This window comes from Manis pentadactyla, chromosome 3 (assembly GCF_030020395.1).
Source record: "Manis pentadactyla isolate mManPen7 chromosome 3, mManPen7.hap1, whole genome shotgun sequence".
NCBI lineage: Eukaryota > Metazoa > Chordata > Mammalia > Pholidota > Manidae > Manis > Manis pentadactyla.
In genome coordinates, this window is record NC_080021.1 from 158,109,729 (window position 1) to 158,131,955 (window position 22,227).

The following is a 22,227-nucleotide window of genomic DNA, read 5'->3' on the forward strand; positions in this document are numbered from 1 at the left end:
CAGGAAATATTTACTAAATGCCTACTTTGCATCAAGTATTATGCTTGCCCTAAGGCTACAAACATTATTTCTATTTTCCAAGAGTCTAATAAGGAAAAGGAAGGGAGTAAAAGAGCATTAAATTAATTAAGGTCTATATGGCCAGGTGCTTTTCTTGTCAAAGCCTCATAGCAACTGATGAGACAAGGTAGGTAAGAACCCCCTCATCTAATGAATATGAACAGAGGCTCAATAATTTGTCCAGGTCACAGAGTTGAATAGAATATTTACCTTCAAATTGGTGTGATTACAATCTCTTCTAAAATTTCTTTAGAAAGAAGAGAAAAAAAGGAATCACCCATTATTTCACCAATGTGACTAAAAAAAAATTGTTAACATTTTGGTTAATCTCCTTCCAATTATTTTTTTCTACACACAGGTTAACGTTTGAATTTTTAAAATGTGTTTCAGAGCTGTAATCCAAGTGTGTTATGCTGCATTTCATTGGAACTATGACAAAACGCTGTCTGTGAAACGCTCCATCATTCTATACAGTACAAGAGAAATCATTGCCAATCATGTGATGCCGCTGACTGAGATACGTTCAAATTTCAGCAACGTTAAAATGTGAAGGGTGAAAATCATATGTCTTAGGATCACAGACCTGTTATGTTCTGCAAAGCCCACACTCATGCTGCCCACCTCCCGCCTGCTGGGGAGGGTGGCTCCAGAGCACAGGGCACCGGGACCTCTGGCACACTAGACGACAGCACGTCTGCTCAGGAACTCCTCCTCAGAAGGGGGGACACGCTGTTCAACTTTCTCACACACACATTGCTTTGCACACAGTAAGTATTCAAGAACTATTTCTTGGTTGAACAAATAGATAACCAAAGCTTGAAAAGAAATTTACCAATAGAAGAAGGTAAAAATTACTACAGGCCAAAAGAATGGTGGAAATCCGAGCTTTGTTGGGGGACAGAGGGTTTGTATGATGAGACTCAGAGGAGAGGAGGAGACGTGGATGGAACTTTGAGCCAGAGACAGTGGCCTGGGCTTTTCAAGGTCTTTCCCTTCCTACAGTTTGCCACTGTGTCCACAGTGCATCCCCTTTGGCCGCCCAGACCCCTCTGACGTTCTTCTCCCAGCTTAGCTCCATAGTTCCTCCTGATTCTGCCATCTTGGGAAGTTATTCACACACAGCTCAAATACTGATTTAGATTTGTCTGGGGACATCATCCATTAATTTTAAGAAATAACTGATAGGGAGCAAATTCAGGAATGAGCAAGCAGCAGATGGAGCTTCGTATTTTTCAGAAGGAGCTAAACTCTCAGTCTAAGAGGATAGTAACCCTTCTGCTTTGAGGAAGGTTGGGCTGCCCCCAGGAGGTAAAGGCTCTATATAGTTGGAGTCTCTATGATTTGACAACTCAAATTTCCACGGATGTTCACTAGGATAGCTGCCTGAGTCAGCCAAATTAGTTTAAATAAACAAAAGTAATTTAGCCAAACTTAGTTCTCCGTGTTTGTTCTGAGTCAAACACAAGATCTGCAGATTTTAAAAACCATCATAATTTCTCTTGTCTTCCTTTCCTCCGTGCACATTTCAAGTATCTAAGTGCCTTTATGACATGTGAAGAACTGTGCTAAATTCTCCAAGAGAAAGAAAAATGGATCAGATTATTCTGACTTCAGAAAGAAGTTTACATATTAAGAGTGAAGATGAATTTTACTCACAGGGAAGTAAATTATAAGGTATAGGAAGCATAATTACTATCAAGAGATACAGGTCATACACAATCAGAGTTTAGAGCCAGGAGAGAGATTAAGTCCAGTCAGGAGATCGGGAATGGCTTCAGAGAGGAGGTGTCACTTCATCTGGGACTGGAAGGATGGAGAAAATGCAGGCCAATGGAAATGGGGGCAAAGGCCTGTGAGAGGAGAGGCCGGCACAGACAAAAGGACCCCTGCTTTTCCTTTTACATGATTGTTTAATGTTTAGGAAACGAGGTGCTGCTGTTAGTGCCTATCCGTGAGGTGCTAAAGCGCTGGGTCAATGAATGGATCATCACCTTGGGCTCATCACTTTGGGGTGTCATAAGCCATACTCTCTAAGGGCCAAAGCCTGAAAAATACTGTAAGATTTCATGCTGCGTAGTGTGAAATTTCAAAGGAAAGCCATAAAAGCCCAAGACTGGTGTGCAACAGTACATCTGAAATCCACAACTGGTGACTAAGATACTTGATCAAAAGCAACAGCACAACATTGCTTTTCCAAACTCAAGGGACTGACAGCCCCTCACTCACCATGGACCTGGATTCCATTTGGTTGAAAGGGAGAGTTTGCTTCTGGCTGGTAAGCCTTTAGGTGTGATACTGGTGGCTGCTGAGCATGGGGAGGCTGTGTTCTCTGCATCACTGAAGAAGGAGCTGGAACCCTCTGGGGGCTGATGTGGTGAGGAGATGGAGCAGAAGGTGCAAACCTGAGAAAACAATTACAAAAGGAAACATGAGGGACATAAAATAGCAGGAGCAAAGACAAAACTCTTCAAAGCCAAATGCTAATGTCCCCTCTGGCTGTATAAAAGCATGACAAAAGGCCCTGTAAAAACATCTTTTAAGTCTTTTCTCTCCCGTTTTTAACCACTGACTTCTCAATTGAGATATTAAGGGAATAAAGGAGATCAATCAAGGGAAAATCTAGTCACAGTTCGGGTTTGTCAAACTTCTTAAAGTGTATTTTAAGTACTCTGAGTTTGGTGAGATGTAAAGCACATCTTTTGCCAGGTCTCTTTTCTGCTAATTTTTAAATCTGTTTGCATTTTAGGGGAAATTTGATCCGTATGTTTCTGATTCATGTACACTTACCTCATAAACATTTTGTTCTGTAAGACATATCTGAGGTCCAAAAAGTGTTACAAGTATTTATTATAAGCCTCTCTAATCCTATTCTCTTTAAACAATATGCTTTCTTTTGCCAAGAATACATTAATTTAAACCTCAAAGGTCAAGTGTGGTTTAAAATCCAGAACTCAAGAGATCTGCTTAGGTTCTGTGCTTGGCAAAGAACATTGACAGGGGTATAACAGGAACATGATGTGGGTCATTTTTTGCTGTCACAGTGAGACTACTGGTAGTTTCTGAGGAAGAACATACAAATGTTTAAATAAAGGACATCATCAACTAACCTGAGATACAAAATGGGTAACTGCCCACTGCTCTTCTAATTGTAAGGGAAAATTGGCAAGATCTGAATCACTAGGTTTTAAATGATACTTTATACTTTCTAATATTGAAGAGAAGGTGTACTTTTAAGAACAATGTTAATGGTTAGCAATGTCCATAGACTATCAAAATGATGCTCTGCTTGCCAGTTCAGTAGCAGATTGGCACAAGGGTGCTGGAACCTGTCAATGCAGTGAAATGAAGCAGCAAGATAATGTCAGGGAAAATAATATTAGCTATAAATTGTTAGTCTCTCCCAAAAGGCCCGGTAAATTGAAAACTTTCAGTCAGCTGTTTCTTACACTATGGAGAAAGACAGGCTTTGTTTTCGCTAATGTTCAGAGGTCACCATCTGTGTACATTACATTGCACAGGAATGAGTAACTTCACTTAGCTGGACTTTTGTATAGCGCCATGGATGATAAAAAGGGAGGAGGAACCAGTCAAGTTTGGAAAGTAACTGGCAATGTTCCAAACCAGAATCTTTAATAAGGTAGAGATTCTGCATTTATTTTGCAGCAGTTAGAAACTGTGGGATGCGATGCCTTGTTGAAGTATGATAGGGCTATGTAGGAAGGTGATGCAGAAAGCAAGAAAGGAGGATTTGGACTAGCTAACCTCTGGAGAAGAGAAGTCAGAGGGGGCTTAAACCCTCTCCGGAGTAGGATGCCTGCTTAATCAATGATAAATATCTCCACTCTGCTGAAAGAGAATAGTAACGGAGTGTCCTGTGTTGGGTAAATATCTGTTTTCCAAGCACATCATCTTAATTGGAATTAGCCTGAAAAGATGTGCTGAATAGTCTTGAGTAAAACACAGTAAACAAACTCTGGCACTGCCCTGAGAACATCTAATAAAAACTCACATGTCAAGATTTCTCATATGGAGGCTATTTTTTGGGGGCACATGTCCGTAGTGTGTCTCACAGCTGCTCTGAAACAGTGGGAGAGGGGTAAGGAACCGCGGGACAACAGACTTGAGAGTCAGGGCGACCCACCCCACCCCAGCGCTGAATCCCGGGGCTGGGGCCCCCGGGGAGGGAGGGGGGGCGGAGCCGAGCGGGACGGCGACCCACGTCACTGCTGAACAGCCGTCATCGGCGCCTCGGGGTTGTTCCGTGGCAAAGCAGCAAGATCCTTTGATTGGCTTCCTGATTATATTTTTCATTTAGCGATATAAGATACCACATGTGCTGGATGGTCTTCTCCGCTCTTTTCCTCTGGTGCTTCAGTCACCTGCCCTTTGCTGAGAGCTGATGGGGCCGAGGTGTGCGGATGGGGCGAATCTCAGGATTGGGAGGTGTGACCCTGCGATCAGGGGCTTGGTGGAAGGCAGTTTTGTTTCACAAGCCCTCAGCTGGCAGCACAGTGAGTCTGACTCAAAAACCAGGGCTTGACTAATGAAGTGTAGAAAAGGGGGACTGGAAGGGGAAGGAGGCAAAGACTGTCAGCAATATAAAACCTTATAGTTTCATAATTTGGGATGATGTAGCTAGAGGGTGAGTTATGATTACCAGCTATAAAAAAAGGGAGGCAATACTCGATTAAAAGGACAGAAATCATTTGAGTATTTTAGGAGTCATCAGGAATGTAAACTGTATAATAGACTCTGTACCTATATATAAATTATATATCTACTTATAAATTATGTATGTCTATGTACCTATCTATCTAGAGAGTATATAATTATAAACTATCCTCATCTATTAATTCTCACAAGTTCCAAACTCCAGTCATGCTGTCTCGGCCACCACATAGTACTTAACCAGGTAACAACACAGAGCAAACAAGAAAAGTGTGGTAGTTTATACACCAAGGTTTTAGCACTGCTTATTTCAGAGATCTGGGGGGAGAGAATAATACCTACGAAGGCTTCAACTGACTCTACAATTTGCTTTTTGCTAATTCAGACTGGATTTTTCTCCATGCTACTCAAATAAGTGAGACTATATAGCATAAAGTTAAGACAATTTCAAAACACAATATATCACTTCACATAAAGTGTTAATAAAAATTGGAAATATTAACTGTTCTAAGTGAAGTAACTGTATACCTAAAGTAGTCCTTGATTTGGAGAGGAAAGATTTGGTACAGAAGTCTTAACTTTTACATGTACAGAGAGAAGATGAAAAGTGACAAGATGTGATCTCGATTATCGAGACAATTGCTGGGAACAGGGAAATAAATAAGAATTCAGCACTAAAGGGTCCAGAGTAAGAACTGAAGGGAAACATGCACTTGCTTTTCAAGTACAGCACATAGAATCAAGTTCGTTACTGCCTGAAAACATCACATAGTATGTTACTGAAAAATCCCTCACAATCTAATAACTTGAATTTAATCTTTACATACTTGATTACTCGTTAACCAGCTCATAGTAGTGTAGAAGTAGAAAAAAGTCAGGGGTGAGGGAGCAGGAGAGTTGTGGGGAAGGTGGATGAGAGTCCCACTGGCTGAGGCAAGACCCCAGGAACATCCAGACTGATCAGGGACAGCTCAAAGCAAGATGCCAGAAACGTGATTTTAAAAGCCAAAAGAACTCAAGAAACTTTAGTTTGAGGCCATTCACCCCAAAAGCAACAAGCAAACAAACAAAAAACATGTACACTTAAACAGAAGTTCACTAAGCAAAACATAAAATGTTCTTTTTGTTATTGAAGGTAGGCTGGGGGGCGGGGGCGGCCCAGAATCCCGTTTTCTTAGTGTCCTTACTTATTTTCCAACTGTTTTTTTAACACCCCAAAATGAATATGAATATTATGCCCAAAACAGAAAGGATTTTTTTAAATCCAAAGAAGGTGAAGTAAAAAATTTTTATGCTAAAATCGACAATTTTGATCCTGAGTATAAACTGCAGGGGTTTATAATTTTTCCCCTACAGAATATCTTCTTTCCCCATTACATCAGGACAAGATGACATCACTCTAATTCATTCTGAGTTAACAACAGTGTCAAAAGCCAGAAGTCAGAATGTCTGAAATCTTCCTAGTTTCAGCTCTGTCCCCCAGCTGCTGATCTGCAGTTGACATTTCACTGATTTCATTCGACATTGCTTACCAGCCTCTTCTTTGGCCTTTTATACTTCTTTGAAACAAAAGAATATGGTTATGTAAATAAGCACACAACAGACTAGAATTTAAAAAGAAAAACAACACTGCTTACCAGAAACAGATCACACAAAAGCAAACCAGAGAACTGAGTCAACCATTTCCACTCTTTCAGTCAAGCAGTTTACATAATCCCACCATGAGCCCTGAGCAGGTTCAATGATTTGCCCCTCCACCCCCCGAAAAACAGGGGGGAGGGAAGCAGATTTTAAAGAGCTCATAAGAGATCTTCTGGAAAAAAACAGAAACAAAAAGGTTTCCGCAAATATTTGTCTATATACATACCTTAGAAAATGTCTGATTATTTGGAGTATTTACTTGGCTTCGCTCCTTCCCTTCCGTGGCCTACTCCCACCCTCTGTTCACACTGAGCTTTCCAGCCTCGCTATGAGGTGGGCCAGAAACAGGGGTCATCTTTCCTGTAAATGTACTACTAAATATTACATTTTTTCATAGAAGAGTAGGTCCCAAATGAGACACACAGAACTGGTGAGGTTAATGTGCAGAAGACTGCAAATGGCAGGAGAAGCAGATGGATGTCATCAAAGATAGATAGATGGACTAGGAGTCAGACCCACCTGGGTCTGGATGCTGGCTCTGTTCCTTACTAGTTAGGTTATCTTGAATAAATTCTGAATCCTCCCCGTCTCAATTGCCAAGTGTAAAATAAAGATAATCTCAACTTACTGGGGATCATAAAATCTGAGATACTATATTCAGTTACTCATTCAAGAGATGTTTACTGAGCGCTGACCAAGTGCATGGCACTGTTCTAAGCAGGAGGGATAGAGCAACACATGACACATATCCCTGTCCGTGGGATTTTATTTTAGGGAGGCAATGAACCAATTTAAGTAAGCACACTCTGTATTGGGCTGGAGGAAATGAGTACCACGGAGGAAAATAGAGAATGGAAGGTGAGGGGGTGGGGTAGATTAAGAACAATTTTAAATTGGGAAGCCAGAGATATCTAAGTACTTTGAACAATGAATGTCTGACACCTTTCAGATGACCTGTACATGTTTATGGAATGATTGCTCAAAACACTATGTACATTTAAGGTATCCCTGACATTAACATGTACCCAGGGCTTGAAAGCTATGTAAGATTGCATTAGGCTATTTATGAAGTTCTTAAAATAAAAAATCTTCAGTCTCTTTTCTCCTTGACTACTCAGGTACAGAAGCCAAGGCTCAAAGAAAGTAAGACATTTATTCATCTGGATAATTTTCTAGTTCTAGGAGCACTTATTCATGGTCTTGTGTAAGAGTCTCTTTTCTTGGTCCAGGGTTTCCCAGTGAGGAATCCTGAGTTCACAAAGGCCTGCAGTCAGAGAATGTTCTAGCTGAGGGCCTGGGGAATCACCTTATTTGGATGAAATAAAGCAGACCCATAAGACACGAAATGATTTTCCCAAAGACACACAGCTAGTTCTCCAGTCACCACTTCATCCCCTGGGGTAAGTCACTGTCTAGTGGAGATGAAAAGCATGGCAAGGAGTGGAGCAAAGGAGGATGGGAGAAGACTCCTGGGGGCATCTGAGATTGGGTCTTTGTCACCAGCTGCTGGGGATGAGCCTATCAGCCACCCACTTCCTTTAAGAAACCCTACAATGTGACTATTTCCCATTTGCTTTGGGGAAATTTGCTCATTGGGGAATTTGCTAGGGTTCCTCATGCCCAATCTGGGCTTATATGTTTAGTTTTTCCAGCTGGGTAACTCCTGTCAGGCAGTATATTTTCCCAAGTTTACAGGTCTAAGCAAGGTATTTGTATGTCAGCTAACAATTGGATTTCTTCAAACAAAATTTACTAAAAGACTGTGTTGCCCATGTCATAAAATGTCTTACTTTTGTTCTTCTGTGCTGTATATACAAGTAGTCCTAGCAAGTAATGTGGGACTGTGTGCCTTAGCACTGTTTTGGGGTTAACACTTTGAGAAAAGGTGTTTACATGATCAACTAGCTGAAATGTTGGTTGACAGGTACTTTGGATAGATTTTTCTTGCCTCTTTTCCATGGGAAAAGACCTCCCAAAGAAAGAATGCATCAGAACAGCAAGTTTTGTTGTATTCACACAGAATATTATTGATTTTTCTGCCAAGGAGGAGAAATAATGGATTAAAAACTGGTGTATGGTGGATTTGGGGAGGTATTTTTTATTCCCCCCCAAAATTGTGGGGTGTCATCTGTGGTGGTTTTAAAATTCATCTGTGAAAACTAATCAATAAAAAATGGCTTTAGCAGTTGGCCAACTGCAGAGGGGAAAAAAAGAAATCCTTTTCAAAGCCTAAAAAGAAAAGCACAGTTTTAAGGATTTCACATCTGATTTAACATCTAAAAAAACCCCCCCAATGATAATACCCCACTTTGTATAGCCAGACAGCACTCCATTTTAGTAGACTTTAGTGGTCTTTATAACGATTTATGAATCACTTCATGAATTCCTGGCTGACTCATCTGGGTGACTATAGTATCTACTTATACTTCCCTTCTGTCTCACAAAAGAGACACTTGGATTCAGTTCAATCCAGATTTGTCCCCAAATGAATCACAGCACGTTACTGGGGGAACTGCAAATTGAATTCTGCTTCTGAGACAATCAAGACCAGCTTTCAGTAATGAAGAAACAGCCGCTGGGAAGTGTGGGTAATTGCAACACTGTCCATCTGGGCAGGACCAAAGCAGGCCAAGAGCTGCATGCCCATCTGAGGACTCTATTCCAAACCAGTCAAAGCATTGAGTCCATCTCCTAGAAGGGCTCAGCGTTTCTTTCTCCTTACGATAGGCTGGGTCAATATTAACTGCAAATAATTTATCATGTTGGGCAAGACCAAGTCCCCAAAATGATTGCCCAGGCCTCCACAAAGCACAACAAAATGAGGGCTGTGAAATCAGTTGTAGGTGAAATGATCACCAAGCCTTTTTAAAGAAGACTCATATACATATTATGGTAAGTGAGTGAGTATGGGAAATAGGAAGGATAGATGGCTCTGGAAGAAAGTTTGTCCACGTGGGTGTAGTAGAGCCAGCCGAAAGTCAAGAAACAAAGTAATCAGTGCCCAATGCAGAGAAGTGCATTTTTTCTGGTAAATACTGAAATAGGCCCCAGGGCATCACATTTCACCACTGTGGAAAAGAAGAGAGGACATCCAGGATATGTTAGAGAAATGAATTATGCAGTATTATGCATTTAACCAAAAGCTGGAGTTTTTTGGAGTATTTTGACTGCAGAATTGGCTGTGACTCAGTTGTTTGTCTATTTCAGAAATCTGACGTGATGGGGAGAGAAGGAAGAAAAGTGTCATTTTGCCAAATCCTCTTTACAAAAAAAAAATGTCATCCAGAAGAAAATTTATCCAGTGTGGTCTTAGACATTTGATGTCAAAAATTCTGCTATTAAAAAAGAAGTTTGTAATGATGTCATTCCTTGGGCAGCTCTGAGCAGGTCAGAGCAAGGGGATTAACTCACAGCTCCATGGCAAAGAGAAGACTCTTGTTCAGCACGGTGTTAGACAGAGGGTTTAGTCTGCTTTGCAACAGAATGCATTAGATGAAAGAAAAATGTTCAAAAGAGAGAGTAATGAAAATTCTAGATGGGAAACAAGAAAAAAAATGTTACTTTTGTCTAAATATGAGAAAAGGAAGCATGACCTCTTCCACACTTTTCTCATTGTCTCAATGAGCAAATACAAGATCCCAGGAGAACTTTTAGAACTTCAAGTGCAGTACTCCTGCCAAGTATGACCAGGTGCTTTCAAAGCCACTGCCAAATGAGACCCCATAAGTCCACATAACCCATAATTTGAAAGGAAAACCAGTTGGGTGTTGGTTTGGTCAGTAACAATGTGCGCTGTATATATGTGTTGTTATTTTTCTTTTTCATCTTTAGGAGGTCAGGTTGCTGTTGTAATAACTACAAAGGAATTTCCTATACCTTCTCTTGAATGTAAGGCTCAACATTTGGAGGGAACAGCATATATTTACAAATTCATAGTTAGAAGAGGGCTCTTGGCTCTCATAGATGGAAAGGGTATCAAATCCTTGGATATTTGCTTTATTTTGTATCTCCAGCACCTCTCTGGTACTCTGCAGAGGTAAGTATTTAATAAATGTTGGTCGTTGCTATTGAAGAACTACTCTGTTGAATAGATCACTGGTTCCGTAGACTTAGCTCCAGCTTGGTGCCAATTCTTGTGTCCAGGCTGGTAGTATCTTTGTCCAACAGGTGCAAATGGCCAGTTGGATATTACAGTTGCCCAGAGACCACAGTTTCTGTTTCAAAGAGGAGAACATCTTATTGAAGAGAATGCCCCCAATTATTCACTCTAATAATTGGAAGGTGATTAAGGAAGATGATTAAAACAGAAAACTTTTTCTCCTTGCAATTAAACAGAAAAGCAACTGAAGAGTATTTCTCAGAAAAGGAAGCAAGAACACTAATACCAAGACTTACTCTCTTGGTTTCTGCTCACATCAATAGTCTACTCACCACTAAAAAGCAGCCCTTTACTTGCAAAAAGATAGGCTGTCTTTCAGCAGCCAGTTCCCCCAAGTGTCCCCCACCAAAGAGAGGAAAAGACAAAGTTGATTTCCAGATCACACTGTTAAACTATTAAGTAAAGGCTTTCCTTTGAACAGCCTTTTCTACATCAGAGACAATGCACTTTGTAATATGTGGATTTCTTGACCCTGCTAGAATGGCCTGTGGACTTTTACTTTGGGAATTCTGGCTCCATGTGACTTGCTGCTTCAGAGAAAGCAGATGAGAAGAACACACCGAGCCATGTGAATAATATTGACTTAGGGTGAACTCCATGTTGCCTCATGCTAATGCACTAAAGTAGAGGCTGAGGGAAAAGGAATGCCACTTTACCTCAATGCTTCCTTGATACTGTCATGACTCACTTTCCTGACTGAAAAATTCAAGGGGACCAAAAAAAAACATAATCTTGGCCTTCAAATGAGGTGGATTTGTTTGGAACATGGGAACAATATAAAGATGGTTGATTTGGCATTCAGAGGCAAAAGCTTCATTGGCACTTAAAAACTGAAGCTACTTTTACAGACATTCTAATAGTTGGTTTGTGATGTGTGCTTGTAATTAATCTAAAATAAAGAACCAGTGCATTTCAAAATTAAAATTACATGGAAAACAATCTGATGCAAATAAATATGTGAACCATGAGTTAAGCTGCTTGGTGGAGTGACACACGTATGCCCACATCAGTGTCTCTTGCTTTGCCATAAAGTGATGAGGAGGAGAATGTGGAGATGGAAGAACAACAATCTTCTGCTCAAGTTAACTGTTACCTTTTTCCAGAAAAAAAATTAAGGAATCAGGGTTATTCATTCTGTTCACATTCATTTGTTACATGGAATTTCTTAGGTGCCCCTCTAAACACTTGAGTGGGTAAAGGTAAACAAAAGTAAGCATATAAGCATGCAGTAAACAACTGTAAGCATGACAGTCTCTGTCTCAGGGAGCTACCGCTGTAGTGGAATGTAAGCAAGTCAGTAAACAGACAGTGTAATTTCAGGGAGTGTTAAATCTATGAAGAAAAAGAGAGCAGAGTGAAGGAATACAGCGAGGCTTGAGAGGGGGAGTTTTAGATGGAGTGGTCAAGAAAGGCCTTTCTGAAGAGGTAACATTTGAACAGACACCAGAAATGAAGGCACAAGGCATGTAAACTTCTGGTGAAGGTGCCTTTTAGGTTTCAGGAACAGCAAGTACAAAGGCCCCGAGGTAAGATGAACTGGTGTTTTCCAGGAGCAGTAAGAAAGCCAGCATGGCTGGGGAGATTAAGGAGGAGGAGGAATGGCAAATGAATTTGACTAAGTCACAACCAGAGAGGGCCATGTAGACTGGAAAAGGAGTTTGGGCTTTATTCCAAGTACAGTGGGGGACAGATGTGAGCAGGAAATCCTCAATGATTTGATTTACATTTTAAAGGTCAGCCCTTGTGGTGCAGAGCAAAGGACATGTGTGCGTTTTGGTGGGGTGAGGGTGGAAGGTTGTGGGTAGGCAAGCCTGGAGGTGGGGAGACAATTGGGGGCTTTGTGGCTGAGATGGGAGGGGATGGTGGTGATCTGGAGTTGGGGGTGGGGTGGAGTTGATTAGGCTTAATATGTATTTGAAGGTAGAGCTAACAGAACTTACAGATTAATTAGATGTGAGTGTGATTGGGGAAAAGGAGGAATCAAAGTTGACCTAGTAAGTTGAAGACAGCCATGTAGACATAGCTCATTATTTTCCTCTGTTATCAAGAAACATACTGGCCTCTGAAAATTATGCTCATAAAAGTTTTGCAGACCACATGGACATTTAAATTAGAGATAGATCAGAGAGACTAGGGAAGCCAGCTGTAAGTCCGGGGAGAGGAAATCCTGGGGCAAAATACCTCTAAAATTGAAGTCAAAGGGAGATTTAAGTTTAAAACCTGTTTACTGCTTACAAACTGCAGTCCGGGCCATCTCTCTTTCCTGCTCCAGCTGAAGCAAGCAAGACCTCTCTCTCACCTCTCAGGTTCAGATAAGCCCTCTGTTGCTCAGGTAATTATCCACTGATATGGAGATGAACCTTTCTCCACCCCTGAGGAACGCCTACTGATATGCAGCTACACCGAAGCCATACTTCTCTCCACTCTGGAGGATGCACTAAAGCCAGGTGAGATATTCTAGAAACATTAAATTTTACCCACACCAGCTCAGCAATGCCTCTTTGTTGTTGTTTTCCTTTCAGTGGACCCATTCACAATCACCACACAGGCCAGAAGAAAAACTAACAAATATCACCAGTTTCCCTCTATGTGTGACAACCAGGAGTGAGTCAGGGTGGCATATTTAAGAAACTATGAATAAGGTGAGCATCTCTATGAGAGCAAAGTTCATTTCAAAGGTCAATATCCAAACTGCTATTTGCCATAGAGGATGAAGCATGGCTGTGACTATGGATCAATATGTTAGATGTTTAAAGACTGGTGGGCTGTCCTGCCCTGGAATAAACATCGAGAAGTACCAGGAACTTTGCACAGACTTAAAGAAAACTAAATAGAAAAAGGACCCCAAGCTCTTCCAATCTAAGACCCAATGCTCTTATCTCCATTTTCAAGGCTAGGAGATTGGAATTATCTGCTCTTCCCTGCTCACAGCACTGATATCAAAACAACATTCATTATGTTCAGCGATTGTCACATAGGGTGTGTGTGTGCATGTACTAGGGGAATATCTGTGGAAGTCACTTTTCTAGAAAGAAATTGACCCTTTTATGGGGTGCTAACTGAGGATAACTTTTCTGAATGAAAGTGTTGCAGCCTAAAGAGAAAAAAATGATGCTCACAATCACATGGCATTAGGTGAGCATCATATTGATAGGCTCTAACAAAGGATGATATGAAACTGAGAAAAATTGCCATTTGGGGCTTCTGTTTGTTTTTAACGATGGCTTTTCTCAATTATTTTGATGATCAAGATTGATGAGCTTTATTTTTTTGCCAGTATTTGTCACCCTATAAGTTAGGTATCCTTCTATACATGTGGGAAAGTGTCGATAATACACTTCAGGAGCCTCTAAGAGTGGTGTTCACGGGGCAAATTACAACTACATTATGACACACAGCAATATGAACACCTCATGATAATACCTAAGTCTTATGTGATATAAAAACAAGTGACACTAAGTTATTGGTGATGTAGAACTCTAATTTTCAGATGTGCATCACTTTGTTGATAAAATGGAGGGCCTTTTTTTTGACACTCAGTGACTTCAAAATCCTCTTCTATAGTCAATGACTATAAAATAGAAGCTTGGATATGCAAAGGAAAAAAAATGTTTTTTCAAATTGTATTAAAAAGGGAAATAACATACAATCCACTGTTGTACCTTATTTCAATCTAGGATATACAAAGGGCAGCTTTGTCTGCTTGAGGACCAAATGAACCACTTGTCCATTCTTTGTTATTTCCTGAGTTAAGCACAGAATACGTTCTGAACTCTTGCTGGGTGGGTAACAGGATAGGGAGGACTTTGGAATATATGCCAGAGTCACCAGAATATGCTTCTTGGCCAAATATACACATCCCTTTCTTCAAGACAAAGTCCAAACTCTTTAATGCAGCTCATGAGGCTCCTCCCACATTTATACACAAAGCTCCACCCTTGTTCACTCTCTCTCTCTTAGCTTTTGGCTATATCTATGTTGCTTGGCCAGGTCTGACGGACCTTCAGCTTTCAGGAGACATTTCTTCTTCTTTGCCTCCTCCAATTCTGGGTAAAATGCTCTTTCTGTGTGCCTCTGCAGCCTCCTGTAGACCCCCGTCATAATATCCTAAATTACAATTGTGTTGATCTGGTAGTCTTAAATTAGACTGGATGCCTCGAGAGGGCAGGGCTCCCATCAGTCCTGTTGACCGCTCTATCCTCAGGGTCCAGTCTGGCATCCAGATACCAGCTGACTAAATGACTCAATAAGTGAATGAGCCCCAATGCTGGGATAAATTTTGATAAATTTTAATATTTTATATAATGCTTATGATTTAAGCCATTATTGCACATATACTAGGAGATTAAGAAGAGAGAGGAAAGATTATGTGGAGTGTGTGTGTGTAAAGCTGTAAAAAAGCTACATGGGTGAAGGTAGCAAGGTCCCTGTTTGCTCAGAAAGTTCTGGGGAGGGAAGGACAGCAAAGCAGCTGGCCTAATTTTGGGCTATTCAGATACTACAAATGCAAATAAGAGAGAATGGTGAGTATCAGGCTTCTAGTACTGAAGTCCACAGGAAAGCAATATAGAGAACCCCAGCAATGGATGGCCACAAGGGATTCCGAGCAGCGTGTGTGTGGGTATGCACGTACACACATGAATATATGTATTAGAGCAACTGTGTATTGTATTGAAGTATGCAGGCTACATGAAGTGGCTGGATCTTTGGAAACTGGTGACACCACACTCCAGAACAATGAATCAAGGGGATTAATCCTTTCTAGGAACCTCCCATCTGGACAGTGGGAGTGGCAATTTCATCCTGTTTCCTAGGCATTCCCCCACTGGTCCTTTTCCCTTATCAAACCTTCCTAGGCACCTCATATTGAGAAGTACAGCAAGGCACTTTGGAGGCTAACAGGAACCTTTAAGGTCCTGCCCTCAAAGAACTAATAATCCAGTTAGCAAGGTGACATCTTGGAAATGGTAAAAAAATGAAAGAGATAATAAGAGCCAAGGTATTTAATAGATGAACTGGTCTCAGTGAGCTGTAAGAGGCAAGGTGGCTTTTTGGGTTGAGAGCTAAACCAAGCTTCAAGCAGAGCGACATTTAGTTACGAACAGGACGATAGAGAAGATCCACATGGTCCCTTTTTAAAGAAAGATACTTAACTAAGATACAGAAATGAATAAACTAAGTGAGTGAGCAGGCTGATTTAACTAGAGCTGAAGAATCTTACAAAATTGTAAAGATGTTAAATAAAAAACAATTGCTATCTTTACCCAGTAGCATCCAAGAGAGCTACAATATGTTCCCAATGCTGTATTAGAAAATGTGGTCATCCACAAAGACCAGCCCTTGGTTACCCAAAGCATAGAGAGAATGCATATATATAAGAGTACCTAGAATTCTAGCTATGTCACATCTGACTTGAGTGGAAAATGGTAAGGCTTCCGAACACTTGATACAGACTCAAGAAACTGACATTCCTTATTTGCTAAAGTTGTTTTGACTACTTCTTCAAAAACGATTGTCTCTAAAATTCTCTGCTGATGATTGCTGTGCTAAACTGTATACTGCCTGAGCAGATCACATCTTTTCCTTGTTTTCAGTTTTCTTTGGCTCCAAGGTGGGGATCATAGGAAGCCCTTTAGAAGTCACTCTACTGTGGTCAATCCACAAGTCCTTGTAAACTCTGTCACTTGTATGACACAGCACATATGTGTGACCTTCTTCAAAATGGAGAGAAGAAGCAGACATGCCCTTGGACAGTGTAAGTGATGCAAATCCAACTGATTTCTTCTTTGAATTGTAAGATTTCTCCACCTCAAAAAAGGGACTCCCATCAATATGCTTGTTTTTTGTAGTCTAACAGACACTATGAAATCCAGTAAATTAGTATTTCCAAAGACACTGGGTTCATCTTATGGTAAGCCACTGTCATAAAGTAGGATTGGCTCATTCAACATGACATAGTAAAAATGCCACTTCCCATAATAAGTTTAAATCAACATTAGGTGATGTGGTGGGGTACTGCTTAAGTCACTGAAATGATGTGTCATTCAAATATTATTTTAAAATAAAAATGGAACCTCATCAAATTGAGAGAACTTGCATTTTATTTTACCTTATGATGTAAGGATCAAAGAACCTGATGCTAACTGGATAGATGTGGGGGACCTTTCCTGACTTCTGACAATGACTCAGCCCATTTTATTAACAAGTTAAAGCTAAGTAAATGATGAATCAATGCCCACAAAGCAGGAAAAAAGGCCAGTTTCCCACTAAAAATCGCCAAGTGTGATAAACCTATTTCCGTTAAGAAAACTGCTGGAGTTTTTACTGGGCAATTTCCCAGGCAAACGGAGGCAAAGATATAAAAACCAAAAGCGGAAGGTAAGCACATTTCCTCTTAGTGCTTTTATGCTGGACACTAATGCAAACACAGTGAATAATTCAATCTGTTTCATGTCATCCTCCTCTCCATACCTGATCGGAAGAGATAACCTTCCATTCACTTGCCAGCTCCAGGTGGGCTGGCACAGAGATGGGCACACGTCTGCAGGAGAAGTGGAGCAACGAAGCCAAGGCCTGAAAGTGGAAATGTTCCCTTTATTCCCCCGGCCACATAAAGTGTCATCACCTTCCTCTCTTGTTTTTCCTTCCACGATTATTTGCATTATTGACAGCATAATCATTTAACAACATCCTCTGGTTCAAACCCAAATCTCTAAGCCATGCCAAGGTCACCTGTCTTCATGCTATGTAATATGCTACGTACTCTACCTGTTTGGGTTCATTTAATCCTAATTCTCCCCGAGGTGCAAACTAAGGCTCAAAAGAGCTAAGGAACCCCACATCACTTACACGGTATTCCTGCTCAAAATGAATAAATCTGTTCAAGAGGAAAAAAATCAGACGAGAGCAGAATGTTGTGGAACATTCTGCAAAATGATTGTCCCAAGTTCTTCAAAAGCTATCAATGTCATGAAAGACAATGATAATGATGATGATGATTTTTTTAAAAGCTGGGTAATCTCATTAGATTCACAAAAACTAAAAAGAAATGAACATTTTGATCCTTATTAGATCCTAATCATAAAAAGGAAGTAAAAGGGGGGCAAAAAAGGAAACTCTACTTAAAAAGAACATTACTCACACAGTTGGGAAGATCTCAATATTGACTGCATGCTAGATTAAAAGTACTTTGTCTATGTTACATTTCCTACATGTGATAATTAACTTGTGATTATATAGGAGAATGCCCTTTTTAGGAGATCTCTCCTGAAGTAAATAGGGGTAAAGCTCAATGTTATTTGCAGCTATTTCTCAGATGATTCAGAAGCAACAGGCAAACCAACCAACAAAGGATCACTCAAGTCAGAGAAAGAGTGAGACAGACAAACAGAAAGTGGGCGTGTGTGGAAGGTGGAGAAACACAGATTTCCCCCACTATCCTACAGCGTTCCTTTGAAAACGCTCACAAGCTGAAATGGCATACAGCAGAGGAGCAGTTACCATTGATATATGTGAAAAATGTTTTGAGCATTCCCACACCCCTAAAATAACCTTTCTTCAGCTTTTCTGATCCCTCAGGACACATCTTGCTAACGAATGCACAGAATAAACTGAGATAAAGCATGGATGTTCATAGTGCCAAGCTACAGTGGCTTGATACTGGAACGCTGAGCGCGGTTCAGGGCAAGGCGCGTGGTGGGACTGTTCTTGTGATTTGGGGTGTGCGCTGCTCCTATAAGGACTTGTTCAAAATACATTTTGAACAGCATTTTTGCTTTTCACCTTATTTTGTAAAAGCAAAAATCCTGTTTGATTTTTTTGTCTGCTTAGCAAAAACCGGATACTGATGTGGGTCTTCATAAAAATGAAATGGCACAGTGTGAACTTTCAAAAAGTGGGGTATACCAGTACTAACAACAATGGGTGAATTTGGGTGCAGGGTGTATGTGTGTTCATTGTACTAGTCTTTGAGTTTTTTATATGTTTCAACCTTTCAAAAGTGGGAACTGAAAAAGATAAAATAAAATAAAATGCTTCACACAACAATCCAAGCAGCAGGGCGTTTGAGGAGCACATTCAAATGACAGCAGCTATTGGATCACCAATCATCAGACATTAGAGGTTTGAACTGTGGCTGTTTTTGACTCCAACAATAGCTAAAACCTCTTCCCACATTTACACTTTTAAAGGATTTGATAAAAAAAAAAAAACACAGATTGCTTTTCTCTTATATTCTTGTAACAAATTGTTATGATTACTCATAAGAAGATAAGACGAAGAGAGAAGGAAGGTCCCAGTCGATGGCTTCTCAGTTTCACTACCTTGTGGACAATGATTGTAGGGATGCAATGAGATGATGGAAAGCCCATGGCTAACCTCATTTAAAACCCAACTGGAAACTAAACAAAATGCTCAAGTAAATGAGCTCATCTCACGCTTACGGAAATACATTGGATAACTGGTATGACTGCCTGTCTCCAGGTCTGTGAACTTCATAGATGGCTGTCATTGCTCTGCTAACGGATCCTGGGGTGGGAGGCTATGAATCTGTACTTTACCATGTACAGGGAACTGTTGAGGTAAGTCTAACATCTTCTGATCTGTATTTCTAATTGCCCATCCATCAGACACGTTTGCACGCATCTTTTAGAACTACCTAAAACTCAAAACCCTCACGCCGTTTATTATCATTCCTTCTTTCCCACCCTCCCCTCTATTCAACACCCTCCTTTCCCCTGTTAATGGCTGTTTTCCATCTGGGTATCTAGCGATGTACCTCAGGAATGAATTTTGGCCTCTCTTCCTTCTCCACATATAAATTAATAATTTGTGATTCTGCCTACTAAATAATGGCCCTTGAATGAATTCTCCATCCTTACTGCTTTGTGTTAGCTCAAGTCCTCATCCTGCTAGTTACCTCCTCCTCATTTTCTCTGCCTGTTGTCCCTTCCAGCCTCAATTGTACTTACATCTTGTCACCTGAGTTCTTGCTCTCTAATGGTGATCTGATGTGCTTCTCTCCTAATAAAGAGCCTAGGATGGTCCTTCATTTCCAGGAGGATAAGGGGCAAAATCCTTAGCATAAAATACATGCTTCCAGAGGAGCCAATCCACTCTTACCTGACTTGATCAGCCATGTCCACCCTGGAGGATGATGCCTGCGCTCTCCTGGGACTTCCTCCCAGTGTCCTTGCCCATCTGGAAAGCCTTGGTCTTCCTTCAATGCCTAGATCACTCTGTCTTTTTTTCCCTTCCTTCCCTGAGGGAGAGTTGGGGATATACTTTTGGGGCTCCTATGACATCTCCATTTTATCATTTATTCAAAGAGCATTACTATACTGCTTACATGTCTGTCCTCACCACTAACTCCTGTATGGGCAGGACCGTGTTTTAGTAATCTTTGCATCCCCAGCAGCCAGCACAATGCGGGATACGTAACAGGCACTCAACAGATATTTATTAAATGAATCAATGTATTAATCAGTAAAAGGTAGGTATAAATACAAAATACTTGGTTTACTGGATTTCAAGACACATAGTAAAAAACTCACAGATTGAGCCAGCACAGATGAAACCAGACTGCTGGCAAAATCCAAGATTCAGAACTTTTATTGCTGCTGCTTATTCACCCCACTCTTCTGTCCACCAAATGCTGACCATTCCAGGACTGACCAGAGGTCCCCATGAGAACTTTCCCCTGTGCACATCTGGGAGCAACCCCTCCATAGGTCAGGGCCAGCCAGACAAGTGGAGAAGACAGGGAGAGGAAAGGCAAGCTGTCCACAGTCCTGGAGGGTCGGGCAGCCCAAAGACAGGGACCAAATTGCCAAGATTTAAAAATCTGCTCCTAAAAACATTTTATGAGACTGGCACCAACATGAAGTATGCGGTGAACGGGCCCTTTCTGGTGGCCCATGCAAAATCTTGTGCCCTTATGCTGTACTCTTGAGCTAACGCTACTGATTAAGTGCTGAAGGCACCTCGGACATCTGGAAAGCATTTCACCCTGTAGGGCACTGCCTTGAAATCGAGTCCCTGAAGCAAAGTGAGGAAAGGAGGGCAAGACAGGGAAATTCTGATGTGCTTTCCGAGCACCAGACACTTCGGTTGGCTATGGTCAGTATCTGTTCATTTTTTTCCCATGGAAAATAAAACATGAGGAGGTATTTGATCCACGTGCTTTGTGTGTGTACTTCTGAAATGTCACCTTTAGGTAACTCAACCCACCAATGGATTATTAATAAAATCCAGCAATTGTCAAAGCACTTCTCTGCGGAGGGAGGTTTGGCGGCGACACCTATTAGGAGAGAGAGACAGATGGCCTTACCTCTCAGCTCCCGCGTCCACAGCTGTGAGGGGAGGTAGCTGGGAGGAGGGGGTGTGGGGGCTCCCCTGTACATTATGTCCCGGAGAGGGGTGACTGACAGGATGTGGGGGTGGCACGGCCCCAGCAGCTGTTCCGCTTCGGCTTGAATGATTGCTGGAGAAAATGGAGGCTGAAATCAAGGGAGAACAAGCATCAGGCTGCGCCCCAAGTGAAGCCCACATTTTTTTAAATACCTAAGGCTGACAGCGAGCATATTGGAGGGGTTTGTTTATTTTTCTCGAGGTGGTTTTAAGGGAATAGTTCTCCCCTTACTGCATATACACAGCTTTTGTTTTTCTGGTGGAACATGTTCCCCAGCTCCTGTGCCTTTCTGCCGCCCGAGGAGCTCACGTTCAGCTGCTCCAGGCTGACATTCACAGTTTATCTCATGCATGCTGTCTTGCCCCACCAGCTCCCCGTCTGGACATTGTATAATTAGTCAGTCTCGTCATGTCTGCATCGGGGCGGAGGTCTCTGGATTAGTGCTTTGCAGTCACAGGAGGGTGAGAATCAGGGACCAGGATACTTGGTCTGCTGAGCCAGAAGGCACAGCACAGGCCTTCTTCCTCTTCTCATGGCTGCGGGGAGCCACTGTGGGTCAAGCCAGGGTCTCTGCCTGTCACTGCTAAATCACTGTAATGACAACAGAGCGTCCCCTGATCTTAGCACCAAAGCAGGACCTATACCTTCTTAACTTCAGAGTCTAACCCCAGGTATTTCCCCAATGGTGTGACGGACGCATTCAGTCTTCATCAGAAATGAGTCCTCTCCCAACACCACATAATATGAAAAGGAGGCCTCAAAGGCAGCTCTGGGATTTCCCCCCGCTATTGACTCGTACGACATACAGAAGGAATTACAGCCTCATTCATGGGGGCAGCCTAGCCTTTGAGAACTGCCCGTAACCTCAGACTTAAATATGTGCCCATTTAGATCATCTAATTGCTACAATGTCACAGAAGAAACTGGAGTTCTCTCACTATCTGAGAGGCTCTCTGAGTATCTGCGACCCACTCGGCAGACATCTCATTATGCTGCATCATACTGGCATCATTATGCTGAGTCTTTTTAACTGCCTTCTCTATACAAAGCTATGTTGAGCTTTATACCCATCTCTGTTCTTTTTGAACTTACTTTACTGATATCAAAGAATAAATGGATTAAAAAAATAAATCAGGTTCAGGATTAAGAAGCAGAAGCAAAGTAATCAAATAGATTTGAGGGTTTAAAAGTTCAGGGAGCTGTATTTTTAGACCAGTACCACTTTCCTCCAACCTCTTCAGGAGAGAAATAATATCCCAGATGCCTCAGCTTAATCCAAAGGAACAAGAGT

General features: G+C 41.4%; 1 protein-coding gene across 6 annotated transcripts in view; it reads right to left on the reverse strand.

Moving 5' to 3' along the window:
• Positions 1 to 22,227, reverse strand: part of GLIS3 (GLIS family zinc finger 3) — a 429,892-nt gene that overhangs the window by 24,286 nt on the left and 383,379 nt on the right. For all 6 annotated transcript variants that reach the window (XM_036928415.2, XM_036928413.2, XM_036928416.2 and 3 more), the window contains 2 exons: positions 20,856 to 21,024; positions 2,287 to 2,462 (listed from right to left, as the gene is read on the reverse strand). In XM_036928415.2, coding sequence (XP_036784310.2) covers positions 2,287 to 2,462; positions 20,856 to 21,024 — 345 coding nt within the window. The remainder of the gene's footprint in view (positions 1 to 2,286; positions 2,463 to 20,855; positions 21,025 to 22,227) is intronic.